The 14363-nt window shown below is 33.4% G+C and overlaps 2 protein-coding genes across 3 annotated transcripts in view; both read left to right on the forward strand.

Annotated features, from left to right (window-relative positions):
- Positions 1-946: 946 nt before the first annotated feature.
- Positions 947-5609, forward strand: LOC133182925 (eukaryotic translation initiation factor 5-like). The gene is made up of 12 exons (XM_061317783.1): positions 947-995; positions 1108-1247; positions 1744-1990; positions 2208-2289; positions 2430-2602; positions 2919-3035; positions 3208-3372; positions 3533-3700; positions 3842-4000; positions 4168-4335; positions 4464-4601; positions 4800-5609. Exons 3-12 carry the CDS (start codon positions 1916-1918, stop codon positions 4911-4913), a joined length of 1359 nt encoding a protein of 452 aa, XP_061173767.1. The 5' UTR covers positions 947-995; positions 1108-1247; positions 1744-1915; the 3' UTR covers positions 4914-5609.
- A 6650-nt stretch (positions 5610-12259) lies between these two features.
- LOC133182926 (kinesin light chain-like) overlaps positions 12260-14363 on the forward strand; it is a 29979-nt gene continuing 27875 nt past the window's right edge. For both annotated transcript variants that reach the window (XM_061317791.1, XM_061317792.1), the window contains exon 1: positions 12260-12540. The gene's annotated coding sequence lies outside the window, so the exon portion shown is untranslated. The remainder of the gene's footprint in view (positions 12541-14363) is intronic.

A 14363-nucleotide genomic window follows, 5' to 3' on the forward strand; every position in this document is an offset into this window, starting at 1 on the left:
TATATACCCCCGAATCTTCTATACGGGGGCATAATAACATGTTTAAGCACCCTTCTTAGGAAGAGTTGATCCTTACAATGTAAATCATATATACGGTACCAATTTTGATGCACCAGATGCGCATTTCGACAAATTATGTCTCTTCAGTGATGCTCATGCCGAAACGTCGGAAATCCGAAAAATTTAAATTTAAATAAAACTTTGAAGAGCTGAAAAATGAGGGTGCCAAAGACTATAGCCGAATACGTCGAAAGCATGAGGGAGATAATCCTTAATTTTGAAATAAATTTCTAAATTTTACCACAACAATTAAATGCATATCCGTATTTTCAAGGTAGTACCGAAGTACTTAGCTACCGGGCTGTAGAGACACTCGGGGACTAACAGTCCACCAGCAGAAGCCTCGACCGAGGGGTTATAATGCAAATCATATTTACGGCATCTCGCAGACAAAACTGCATGATTCTAAAGAGCACTAAGCCCTCTCTACCGAAATTTGATTTAAAAAAAAATTATTTATTTATTTATTTATTTATTTATTTATTTATTTATTTATTTATTTATTTATTTATTTATTTATTTATTTATTTATTTGAAATAAATTTCTTTTAAAGAAAAGAAAAGAAAAAATTCAGCAAAATTTTTTTTGTAAATTTGAAAAAAATGTTTGGTTATTTGAGATTTCAGTGTTTGATTCAATATTCTAAAAAATCTAAAAGGTTTTGAAAGTTGAATTTTTTAAAACAGCATGAAGGACAAAAATTTAGATTGTTCAGCGTAAATTTTCTAAGCAATGTAAGGATTTTAAACTTAGAAGTTTTAAATGCATTTTTGAACTTAGATTTTTTTCAATTCCCTAGTTAAATTCAGAAATGTAAACTAAAATAATATTTTTATTAAACATCATGAAAACCGTTTTTATCCGATTGGAAACATTTATTTCATTTCACCTTCGCATATGCGCAACATTATCTTGCCGGACCTCGACGGAGGAGGTGGGTGAAACATATTGGGAAATAATATAACAGTAATCTTGGTTATTGTTCCAGATTCTTATTATATCCTTTTACTATTGTGTATTTCACTGTTTTTATTATTCTTTTTTAGATCCAGCGTGTTACTTGAAGACAGTTTCAGGGCGTTTGAAGGAAACATATTGGGATTGAAATCCCTTGGCGAACGCCAGATATCTTTTCACCTTTCTTTATTCGTTGTGATCGGTTTTATGACGGTTTTGAGAAGAGACGGTAAGAAATTCTATGTTTTTGAAATTTTATCGACAGTTTTAATGATATATTTTTTTATGTCGTCAAGGTCACCAGTAATATCACTTGCTATGTCGCGCCATTATTGGCATGTTGCCACAGTCAGAACACGTGGACCGAAAATGGGAAGGTCCCGACATGTAAAGGTTACATCGATTTTCCACGTAACATTTTACCATATGGGGAATATTTTTCGAACGTATATTTCAAACCACTATGAATTTTAATGAAAGTTACCAAATTATTGATTAAAAAAAAGAAGAGCACCTCACTATTATCTGTTCGTTATTTTTAAAGAAAAAATTAGGGGGAAAACATTTTTAAAAAAACCCATATTTTCTAGCCTTTGCGTCATTTATGTAAGGCACATATTTTAAATTGAATTACTCCATATTTATTACTATTTTTAATGGAATCAAATATAATAGAAATCTCCAAAACATATAACAAAATCAATTTTAACATAATTATATTTCAGGGCCATTGCCGTGGCAGCCAGGAAGTATAGAAACTATAAATTTTCAGAAGACTATTAAACCTATACAGGGGTTTATGAATTTCCCACAGTACTGTTACTCATTTCAAACCGGGAGTGGACTTCACCGAAAACACAAAACAAGCAGTAGGAATTTTACAGGGAACCGGTCAAAATGGCCACAATTAACATCAACAGCGAGGTCACTGACCAGTTCTACCGCTATAAGATGCCTAGGCTCATAGCCAAGGTCTGTATAGCAGTAGTGTTGGAAACATTTGATACATATTGATTATTGAATTCCTGCAGAGAAAAAAAAAATCTCTCAATATGGAATTCATCTTTGATATATGAGTAAAATATAAAGTAGACAAACCCTATAGTGAGTAGTACCAATGTAAAGATTTATAATTTTTAATATGATTAGTTTCTCTCTGAAAGTAATTTTTTTTCTTTGTTTTTGACAGGTTGAGGGTAAAGGGAATGGGATTAAAACTGTAATTGTGAATATGCCTGAAATTGCAAAGGCATTATCAAGGCCACCAACATGTAAGAATCTGAGCAAAAAAATGATGTGACTAGTTATATTATAAAGATTTATTTGCTAAAGAAGTTAATACTGAAATTTTTGGAATTATTTTAAAGGCATTTCTTTTTAAAAGTTGAAATTGATTTCATTAATATGACAGATCCAACGAAGTATTTTGGATGTGAATTAGGAGCACAAACCATGTTTGACTTTAAAAATGAACGCTTTATTGTCAATGGTTCTCATGATCCCAGCAAGCTTCAGTCGCTTTTAGATGGTTTCATCAAGCGTTTTGTACTGTGTCCTGAGTGTTCCAACCCAGAAACACAACTGGTAAGATATTTATGTCAGTTGCGTGCTGTAATTTTTGTACTGATCAAGGTTCAAGTATTTTGTCATAACATGACTTATCTTAATCTTGAGAAAGATTAACAATTAACATAATCTATATGTAAACATATTAAACACTAAAGAGTAGTGTGTAATTATTTAAAATGTAAAAAAAATAATAATAATAATAATAATGCAGGAGTGTTTTTACAGTAAAATACACGGACAAATTTAGAAATTTTTGGGCCTAATTGAACTTATTAAATGCCTGGTATTATGAAGTATATCAGAGATTATAATAACCTGTTTTGTTTCGTAGACTGCATTTCCAAAGAAACAAACTATCTCTCAACGCTGCATTGCTTGCGGCTATACTGGGATGGTTGACATGCGGCACAAACTGACCACTTTCATCCTGAAAAATCCCCCAGATCAGGTGATTAAGTCTGAGTAGTGACTAAGCTTTGTTACATTTTATGTGGAAATGAGCTGACCAAGAAATAATTATGCAAACAAAGATAAGATGCCAAATTTCATTTTCAGTATACAGTAACTTTTTTATTGCATTTCTAAAATACATTTAATGAAGGATGTTATTATACATGTAGGATCCGGCTGCTACACCTACCAAGCAGACCAAGAAGGACAAGAAGAATAAAAAGGCAGTGAATGGAGAGAAAAAGGATGATAGAGCCAGTCCTGAGGCTAATGCCCAGGAACAGATGGCTCAGCAGAGAGCCAGTGGGGGTGTGGTTGATGCTCCCCCAGTTGTGGTTAGTAAAGTGTAATTTGTGTAAATTTGATTTAGGATTTTATGTATTTCTGAATGCCATAAGATACTGAAAATTTTTGGTTCAAAGCCTGATGGACTTGTGTGAATTTTAAAGCTAAAGCACTTTTAGCCATGTTACATTTTGTTTACTTATGTTTTAGGAGACCAATAAGGATGAGAATGATGATGACTGGGGTGAAGATTTTAGTGAAGAGGCTGTGAGGGAAAGGATGCAAGAACTCAGTGTAGCCGCAAAACAGATGGCCTTCACTGATGACTTGGAGAAAACGCAAGAAGAACGACTCAACATGTTCTACAAGTTTGTTGAGGTAAAAAAAAGTTACAAAATAAAAGATCAAACACCTGGGTGAACACGAATTTCACTTGAAAGACAGGCTTGTCCATTACAAAGATTTGATTTGCTTTATGATTTATTAGCATACATGCAGTGCTCCTTTATTTGTTTGTAGTTGAAGCGTGAGACGTTTTCAACAGGAGGAGACAAGGAAGTTGTCGCAGAGGCTGAGCGATTAGAGATCAAGGACAAGGCACCTCTGATATTGGTGGAGGTCCTATTGAATGTAAAAATCCTTCAACAGCTGAAGCAGTATCGCAATCTCTTCTTAAGAGTAAGTACTATTAAGGCATTCTAGAATCATTGTTTATTGTAAAGGACATTCAGAATTCTGATTATGTATTATTTCCTAATAAAGGTTATAAATGTGAAATGAACAAGAAATCATTTACTTGATGTGTTTAAGATGAAAAAATTTCAATATCTTTTTATGCTTTTCAGTTTTGCCATGAAAATCATAAAGCACAGAAATATATGTTGGGAGGTATTGAACAGCTTGTAGGAAATGTGCACAAGGAGGAATTGCTACCTAAAGTTCCTCACATCCTCAAAGCTTTGTACGATCTTGATATTATTGATGAGGAAGTCTTGTTGGATTGGGGCAAGAAGGTCAGTGGTAGTGAATTATGAGTTTGCAAGATGAATCAAAGTTGATCTTCTTTAAAAATTTAGGATGAATTACTATTTTGCATGAAGAGTAGTAATACTTAGACCATGGGGTGTTAATTAACATTTAGGTGTCAAAGAAGTACGTTGACAAGAAAATTTCAGCAGAGATTCATGAAAAGGCGACTCCTTTCATCAACTGGTTGAAGGAAGCAGAAGAGGATGATTCTGAGGAGGAGGAGGAGGAGGAAGAAGAAGACCATGTGGAGGTAAGGCCCAGAACTCGGTATATGTGGAACAATACTGCACACACACTGTGTAACTATTTCCAATCATAAATGTGAAGAGCCTAATAAGCTGTGAATTCTTAGAATATGTAATTGATTAACATATAATAATGCAGGTATTTAACCACAAGAATAAAGGATACTTGATCTTATATTCCTCTTTGTAAATCCTCTTAACAGGTGGTTTATTCCAACTTTGAGAAAGTGGGTCAACAGGAAGTCCCCAAGCCAGCGACCAAGGAAGCACCTTCCGAGGAAGATGATGATGATGATTTAGATATCGATGATATCTGAGGATGTTTTATATGAAAGATACACATTAGATGTTTAATGTACTCTGCTATCTTTTAGGACTCTCTTCATTCCATGAAATAACTTGAGCTTTGTGTGATAGCTGATATATCAGCAAGTGCTGTAGATTCATATAACTCTTCACAAAGTATTTTGTATTTACTTTTTTTTAGTACTCACAGAAAAAAGAATCTGACAAAAGAACTGATGAGTAACTTTTATGAATTGTCTTGCTTTCACTATATAAACACAGACAATATTATGTCAATGTTGAAACACCATTGCTTTCTTTTGAATGTGTACATTTGACAATGCAAAATACGTTGCATTGTTTGAAATATATGTATTGGTTTTGATTCATTTTATGCTATTGATTCATGATTTTAAAGATTGACAGAATTACTGATTTAGAAAGATATTCTTCAAAATTTTGTGTAGTTTTACCTTCGGGAATTGCAGTGTTAAATTCGTTTCAAGATTTAATTTTCTTTCAATACATCATTTTCTCATTGTACATATATATACTTAGAATATGTGCCTCATACTTTCTATATATAATCGTTTTCTTGACACAGAAGATATATATTGATGTGCTGTATCTTTATTCTGCACTGTTACTGTTGTATCTCAATTTTAAAATGGAAAAAAAAAATGCATAGAAATCTACTGATATCAATAAAATTGTATTCTTGATAATAATTTCATTATTTCTTTCCCAGTAGAGGTTGTCATTTGATCTTTCAATCTTAAGGACTTCATAGAGGCTAAGTTTATAGGATTCAATTTTCCATTGAAAACAGCAAATCATTTTGCCCAGACACACCATATACTGATGGAAAGACAACATGAGTAAAACTGAAGGCTGCATTTCATGTCCAAAATTTTTATGAAATATTCCAACTTTGACATTTTAAAGTTTTCATCTCTTGACATTTATCATATAGTACTCTCCCTGCAATAAAAAAATAATTGAAGAATTTTCTTATAAGAATGTTTAAAGAATAAATCTGTGATATCCAAATAATAAATTTTGCTTCGCTTTTAAAGAAGTTTATGAAGATTTAAGTTTAGGGCACTTGTAAGTGTTGTGAACTATTCAGTGTTAGTTTGAGATCAGATTGGTTAAAATGGAACTTATAAAACACAGAAATTAAGTCATCAGCAAGGGAATTTGTTTTTCGGTGCTGTCACTGACATATATTCTGTAGACATTAAATTTGGTGAACAAAAATTACATGCTCATTAACTCTAGCAAAACATTTAACTAGACTTACTGCTGCATACGTATACAATGTATGTAATGTTTGACCAGGTGGTATTCGGAAAATGTGGTTTGAAATGAATGTAATATTTAGATCCTGTGACAAACAAAAGGGAATCAAAGCCAATACCCAAATACTCTCTTTGGAACAAAAAGAGTAACTGTATGTCAGATTGGTAAACAGGAAAGCTGTAATGTGCTAATTAGGTATGCATCTCTCCCTCCCCCACCTCCCCCCCCTCTCTCTCTCTGTGGAGCAAGAAAGAAATTGATGTGTCATGTGTGTTCCTCCTAATTCAGTTCAGTAATGGTCACTGGATTCAGGATGGCCACAACAGATATTCAAAATAGTGAGCCCTTTGTGCTGGTCTGGTAGCTTCCTGCATCTAGTTAGAGGTTATATATTTGCCAAAATTCAAAATCAGGTTAGAGGTTTATAATATAAACATTAATCAAAAAACTTTAGGGAATTTGCATACACTGATACATATCCAAGGAAACTAAATACTTTTCTTTCTTTTTTAAAAATTTCCATGGCAACGCTTTATTTCAAAAATGAATTTTGATTTTTTTTTTTTAATATGGAAATTTAGACCACACAATTAGTTGCTTTAAAATTTGTTTACAGTCATACAGACATATTTTCTGTAAAATAAGATAGAAGCAGATGAAGACATGCAGAGTTAATTATAAATTAACTTTTACCTATTACTATTGCAACCATTGGGAACCAATAAAAATATCACATTTCTTCCTAATAATATGTTACATGAAAGAAATAAAAAGTAATAAGCAGGTAAGACGTAATTTTAACGACTTACAAAAAGTCGTAATAACCAAATAAAATCATTTCGATGACGAGATAAACAGTCGTAATAACGAGATAAAAAAGTCGTTATTGTGACATAGGAAAGTCGTAAAAACGAGTTAAATTATTATCACATGAATGTCACAGCTATTTTGTCCATCGTTATATAGAATCAATGTATGTACAGAAGGGGATGGGGTGGGGGGCAACAATTGCCAATTTCATGGTCTCTGTCTCCCTGGGGAGTGGGGCAACTTCTTCAAAATTAATAGTCTTTGGAAACCTTATTAGCTCTTCTGAGCCAAAGGCTCAAAGAGCTAATGCTATGGCCATTTGTGCGGTGTGCGTAAACTTTTTAGAATATGGGCCATAACTCAAGAACCCCTTGGCCAATTATTGTCAAATTTGTCACAGGGTATCCTTGGCCCAAGGGCTCCCATTTATACTAAAGCTAGGGTTATGACCCTTAAACAAGGGGAGATAATTAGGAAAATAGAAACAAAAGTACTGGTTGCTAAAAAATCTTCTCAAGAACCACTGGGCAGATTATCACCAAACTTACCAAACGTTTTAGAGGCATAATTTGGACATTTTAAGACTTATGATTATAAAACTTTGTAAGTTGATGCATCTTGGGTCCTCGAAAAACGTCAAATCAAAAGTAGGTCACTGTGACCTACTTTTGAAATTTTATGGCTATATTTAAATATTTAGGGTACTATTTGGCTTAGAATCATCATAATTTGTCATTTGATGTATCTTGGGTCTTCAGAGTACGTCTACTGAAAAGTAGGTCACCGTGACCTACTTTTGAAAATTTATGGCTTTAATTAAATATTTCAGGTACTAATTGGCTTAGAATCATCAAACTTTGTCAGTTGATGCATCTTGGGTCCTCGGAGTAGGTTGGCTGAAATGTAGGTCACTGTGACCTACTTTTGAAATTTGATAGCTATATTTAAATATACCAGGTACTTATTGGCTTAGAATTATCAAAGGATCATTCTCTATAAGGCCGTTTTGCGGCCTACAATGACTTCAAATTTTCAAATAGTATTTTTTCCCTTAAAAACTGCATGAGTCAGTAGGCTAATGTTCCAATTTAATGATAAATGTTGATTGGTTAATGATACAAAAGTATTTGTTATGATATAGGGTCACAAAGTAAGGTACTATCGGTCCGTATTAGCATTAGGGTAATGGGAAAACTCAAGAGGGTTGGTGTGTTAGGTAACTCCTACACATGTCACAACCACCTTTAACCAACACCAAAATTTGCATGTAAACTTCTTATGAACATAAAAAGTGACTACCAAATTATCAACTTGGTTAAAGGTGGTTATGACATGTAAATAAAAACTTTTCGCTTCATTTTTACGATATTTGCAGGAAAAGCTAACTACTTACAATGAAGGATATCAGCTTATGTAGATTATTTCTTATTATAAACTTCCACGTACATGTTTCTATTGATTTACTAAGAATTTATATAAGCCATGCATGTTTACTCAAAAAAGGTAAACTTTTTACTTAAAAAATCTAAAATCAAAGGACTGAAATGACTGGTTGTTATGAAATTACGTGAAGACAAGTCTCATTGAACTATCTGCTAGAAATAAAGAATTTTTTTTATAGACTATAAGGCATGAATATAAGTTACTTATTATAATTATATTATTTATAAGGATAGTTTAGTTTATCTATGCTGCTTCTTTGTATTTGTATTTCCTTAGGAGTACTGCATATTTGTTATTAGTTCTAGAAATGATAAAAACTATTTTTGTTGTAGCGGGAAGATGCATTTGCTATTTGTGTTATAAACTTAATTTTTCTATGGGTACACATGTAACTTTTATAGATAGAGAATTACTGATGGGATGGTTTCATAATGGAAATTCTCGCCTCGACCTTTTAGAAGGACACTTTTCCGTATGAGTGACATAGGATCCATGTATTTTGTTAACTGGGTGTTGAGAGGACTCAATCTATTCATCACACTTCTTTGGTAGCATCAATATAAGTTATGAGAACAGTAGTTCTGTCTTCGAAAATAAAACGCCAAGGAGGAAAGGGGTTCCTAAATGTCACGTGATTGATAATTGAATGTTGCTTTACGTCATTTTAGAATTTTTCACCCAGATAAAGAGATCATCCACCTAAGGTGAAGTGTCACAATTTTGATTTATGCATGGTTTCAGTATTGACCAACACCTACCGTGGGACAGGACCTCCTTCTTTAAGATAATATCCAAGAGACCCATGACTTTTACTTTCAATGCTGAGGACTTAGCAAAGGAACTGTCACTACCCGTGTTAAACACCTTAGTTCTTGACGCAGCACGGAAAGAGAATTTAATTCTCAGGTTTCAAGAGTGCGAAAGGAGTGTCATCTCTTACGGTCCAATTTGTACCTGGGATGTTGTAGAACTCTGTTAGTCCATGGATATACTAAAACTTCTGATATGCGTAGTGGAAGGAACTGTTGAAAATCTACTCCATTTTATGGAATGCCCTAGGGGGGGGGGGGGTCGACTTTTATACATACATTTGTGTATTATAGTTAAGATAGCATTTTGAATTAAATATATTGTTTTACATGCGTAAAATTGAATCAAATCAACTCTTACGATGTTATTTCATTTTACGTCGATATATATATTTCTAATACAACCGTTCTGAGTTTTATGTACTGACTATTAAAATGTACTTGCATTAATATTTTCATCCTGTAAATTAATGAATTCTTTATTTTTTTTTGCAAATGTAGACTATATTTTATAAATTACAACTTAATTTTGATTTAATCACAAACAAAATTCATTCATTGCTTTAAACATTTGATACACAACTTTTATAGTTCAAAAGAAACTTAGAAATCTCATGTCTTGCATGGGCATTTTATGCCTAAAATAGGTACCACATCTATAGAAAAAATACACAAGTACAATATAAACATATATGAAATAATACTTTTAATTAAATGCTAATTAAACATTTTTCAACATCGTACGAGGTGCATTTTGTAAAGATTTACATTCAAAATATGCAAAATGTGAATGCATCAAATTCTTGCCATAAAAAATATCTTTAGCCTTAAATTAAACAATCTTTGCTTTTATTACTTAAGTCTGATATGTTTCCGACATAAATAAACAATTTTTGATCATTTACATCTAGAAACATGCATGAAAACTTGATGTAAATAGACCTACCCTCAATTTTTCTTTACTTGACGGCCGTTTGTGATCTTTAAATCACGCGAATTAGGTGATCGATGTTGAAAAACAAACATCAAAATCATGAAATATAATGATTAAAGTTACATAAAATCACATTTTTAAGTGATTTTATCGTAGGCCGGAAAATGGCCTTATAGAGAATCATCCAAGTTGATGCATCTTGGGTGCTCAAAGTATGTCATCTGAAAAGTAGGTCACTGTGACCTACTTTTGAAATTTTATGGTTATAATTTTCAAAATATTTTAGGTATTAATTGGCTTAGAATCATCAAACTTAGTTGATGCATCTTGGGTCCTCAGAGAATGACAAGTGATAAGTAGGTCATCATGACCTACTCTCAGGTACTAATTGGCTTAGAATCATCTTGGGTTCTCAGAGTGTTTCATCTAAAATGTAGGCCATGATGACCTATCTTTGGAATTTAAAGACTTTATCTAAATACATGTATACAGGATACTTAGAGGCTTCAAATAGAAGTGATAGGTTGTACAGTTTATCAGAAGAGCGATTCAAGGCCCTTGGGCCTCTTGTTTACTCTTGAACACCCATGGCCGTAGGAACCTGGGGGCACGGGGGGGGCGTGCCGGGGGGGGGCCTCCCCCCAATAATTTGGTCGGTATATAGAATACTATAGAAAACATAGCTACTATATGCTTGTGTCCCCTCAATAATAATGTCTGATGACCTTCTTTTTTTTTTTTTGCTTGTCAAGGAATTTTTGTAGTTGATAGTGCCCCCCCCCCCCAACTGAAAATGTATGGTTGTGCCCCCTCAAAGTGAAATTGCTTCCTACGGGCCTGACACCAAGCAGTCAAACCACTGGCATGATTATAAGCCATGAGCTCTCTACCAAAATTGTGAAATTCGTGGCTTCTAGATTCAGGCTCCTGAGTGGGTTTCAGTCATATATTGAAAATACATTACATCTTTGAAATTTTCTCTGCTCATGGACAAGTAGCGGGTAAACTATTTCCATAACTATGATAGACACTTGGCACTGTACCAAAATAGAAAAATTCATTACACCAAGGCCCATGGTTAAGGTACCAATTGGGACTAAGTTGGTATATATTGGAATTACATGTAAGTTAAACCTTTGAGAATATTCTTTCTTTATAAAGCTGACAAACTGATTGTATGATATTAAAAATAAACACATAGCCCTCTTCAAAAAAACCATGTCTCTTGCCCATGGTTCACGCTCCAGGGTGGGGCTAAGTTGGTCACATATTCAAAGTACATTACATGTACATCTTTGAGAATCTTCTTAATTTACTCATGAACTCATGATTATAATGATCAGCTAACTCTAAACAGAAATTATAAAATTCTTTTCCTAGGATTCGGGAGTCAGGCCCTAGGGTGATGCTAGTCACGTGTTTTGTTCAAGCTTTAGGATTGGGGGGGGGGGGCATAGCTTCAGAGAGTCGAACTCAGGTGACCGTCAAAATATATTAGCCTTTAAATTGTTATCTCATAATTATGATAATACCGACTTTTAAAAATCATCAGAACGACTTTTTATCTCGTCATTACGACTTTCCGAAGTCTTAATAAGACTTTTTATCTCGTTAATATTACAACTTATTATCTCATTAATAAATACGACTTGTTATTTCTTTGTTACGATCGTTTTCATGTTCTTAATTCGACCTGTCTACATAATCCATACCATAGAAGCCCTTTCAAATGATTTTTACTTTAGAATTTTTGAGTACATCAAATTTTACTAAAACTCGAAATAACAAACCCCGACCCCATCCCACCCATAGTCTTAAATGAAGTGTACGTAATTTTTATTTAAAGCTAAATATGTATAATTTTCATTATTGAATAGGGTTCCAATAAAATTTTTAAAATCAAAATTTATAACTCAAACTCTTGTATACGTGTGAGTATCATCACGTTTCAGAAAACATTATTTTTAAAAAAGCACTAGAGTTTTATATGTGAAAGATATTTTCGGATTGACGACCTTTTTTTCTTATCCGTTTTTATCCGACTGAAATTATTCTCGAAAAGAAATTTCCACGGATGAGTTACGACGAGAGTTTCTGATCATTCCGCCATGTTATGAGATGAAATGATGATTGGGAGGTGTGAAAAGAAGTTTAAATGACAGCCAGCTGTTCACATTTCCATCCTCTTTCAAATCACACATATTCACACAATCTATCAAACCAGTAATATACATCTTTTCACGCGTAACTTCGTCAAAATCACATTTTAGCAGAGAGAATGTGTCTGTCAACAGCATATTTCAACTCTGAGGAGTGAACACGTCAACTCGGTCAACTGACTGTGTACCAAGAAATTCACAGGTACTGAGGTTTTTGTGCTTATGTGTATTGAATGAATTTTAGTTTCATGAATACATACAGAGTATTTAGTTATGAGATTTCACGTCATCAAAGTGTAGTTTTTGGAACAGGAGCTCATGTTCATGATGTATTTCTGATACTGTACAATTTAGTTTCAATGTGTTAAATCGTAGTCATGTTGATGAATATAATTATACTCAGACAAACCCTTGAGTATTTTAAATTTATGGTATTTCCTGGTACTTGGACTGGTAGACTGGTATAGTGTGTGAAATTGAACTGATGTCCAATTGAATAAAAAAAAGCCTATAGATAAGAAACTGACCATGATGACAGATCCAATTTACAGACTTTGCAGAGAAAAGATTTCAGATTTACATTTTATTCAATGAAATTCAGGGAGAAAAGTCAATTCTGCTAGTTACTAATTTCAGGTGTGATTTTCTGCAGCTGGATTCACTGCAACTAGTGCAAGGTCCAAAGTGTTGTCATCCAAAGTCATCTAAAGGTTTATCAGAAAGCACAAGCAGCATAGGAGATTTTTATTGTAATATTTACAACAGCACATACATGTTAACTCAACCGCTTTAGGTGGAAGTCTTCCACTTGTTTTTTACTCCTACCGCTTTCATTCAAAAATCTGTTGTTTTTTTTTATTTTTGGTTCACTTGGTAGTCATTTTTGAGAACATTTGGTCAGAAAATCTTGTTTTCAAGATATCCCATGATTTGAACTGGGAGCATACAAACACTTTTTTCTTGCATCTTGTTTACACTGATTTCAAGCATGTGTTTGACAATGACAAGTGCATACATGTCAGTGATTACATTCGTTACAATAAATTTCATTGACATAAAGGAGAAAAGGGAGAGGTAGTATTCTAGAACCTGGATAAAAATTTCGACTTTGTTCATAAAATTAAGAAAGGAAATCAGCATTCATTTAATACTTCTATTACATCTCTACTTTCGTTTTCGGTCATTGCAGGAAATCTAAATCTTTGTTTAGATTGGAGTTTGTATTATGACATCATTGCTCTTTTTTGGCAACTAAATGAACATTGACAATTTTGGCTTTCAGGCTACATCAACAAAGATCATATGACTCTTCAATAGGCTGAAGTTGCCACTCAAAGCTTTTGTGATGAGAATGAAAGTTATTTATTTACATGATTTATGTAAATATTGTTTTTATGCCCCGCCATGAATATGGCCGGGGCATATAGTGTTTGTCATGTCCGTCTTCCGTCCTTCCATCTGTCCTTCTGTCACACTTTGCGTGTAGCTCTGTTCAAAGCTCAGTTTCAAAGAAACTATCCAAGAAATTTTTATCAAACTTCATATGCTGATAGATATTGACGAGAGCTATGCAATTGCATCAACATTTTTTGACCTTGACCTTTTCTTTGACCTTGACCTCACTTTTCTTAACTTCTTAACCTTTCTTAGTGTTTAGCTCAGTTTTAAAGATACCATTCAAGATAGTGTAATCAAACTTCATATGTTGATACATACTGATGTAAGCTATTCAACTGCATGAACATTTTTTGACCTTGACCTTTCTTTTGACCTTGACCTCACTTTTCTTGAATTAGTGTTTAGCTCAGTTTTATTGAAACCATTCAAGATATTTTTAACAAACTTCATATGCTGATACATACTGATAAGAGCTATTCAACTGCATCAACATTTTTTGACCTTGACCTTTCCTTTGACCTTGACCTCACTTTTCTTAAATTAGTGTCAGTCTTCATATGCTGATAAATACTGATGAGAGCTATTCAACTGCATCAATATTTTTTCACCTTGACCTTTCCTTTGACC

This window comes from Saccostrea echinata, unplaced genomic scaffold (assembly GCF_033153115.1).
Source record: "Saccostrea echinata isolate AGI-Se365-2 ecotype Australia unplaced genomic scaffold, CSIRO_AGI_Sech_v1 ptg000009l, whole genome shotgun sequence".
NCBI classification, from domain to species: Eukaryota; Metazoa; Mollusca; class Bivalvia; order Ostreida; family Ostreidae; genus Saccostrea; species Saccostrea echinata.

What these genes read in the sequence shown, in the direction of transcription:
- LOC133182925 (XM_061317783.1), top strand. Translation starts at nt 1,916, where the DNA reads ATGGCCACAATTAACATCAACAGCGAGGTCACTGACCAGTTCTACCGC. An exon ending in TTGATGCTCCCCCAGTTGTG is followed by an intron (nt 3,373 to 3,532) that starts GTTAGTAAAGTG and finishes CTTATGTTTTAG; the next exon opens with GAGACCAATAAGGATGAGAA. An exon ending in TGTTCTACAAGTTTGTTGAG is followed by an intron (nt 3,701 to 3,841) that starts GTAAAAAAAAGT and finishes ATTTGTTTGTAG; the next exon opens with TTGAAGCGTGAGACGTTTTC.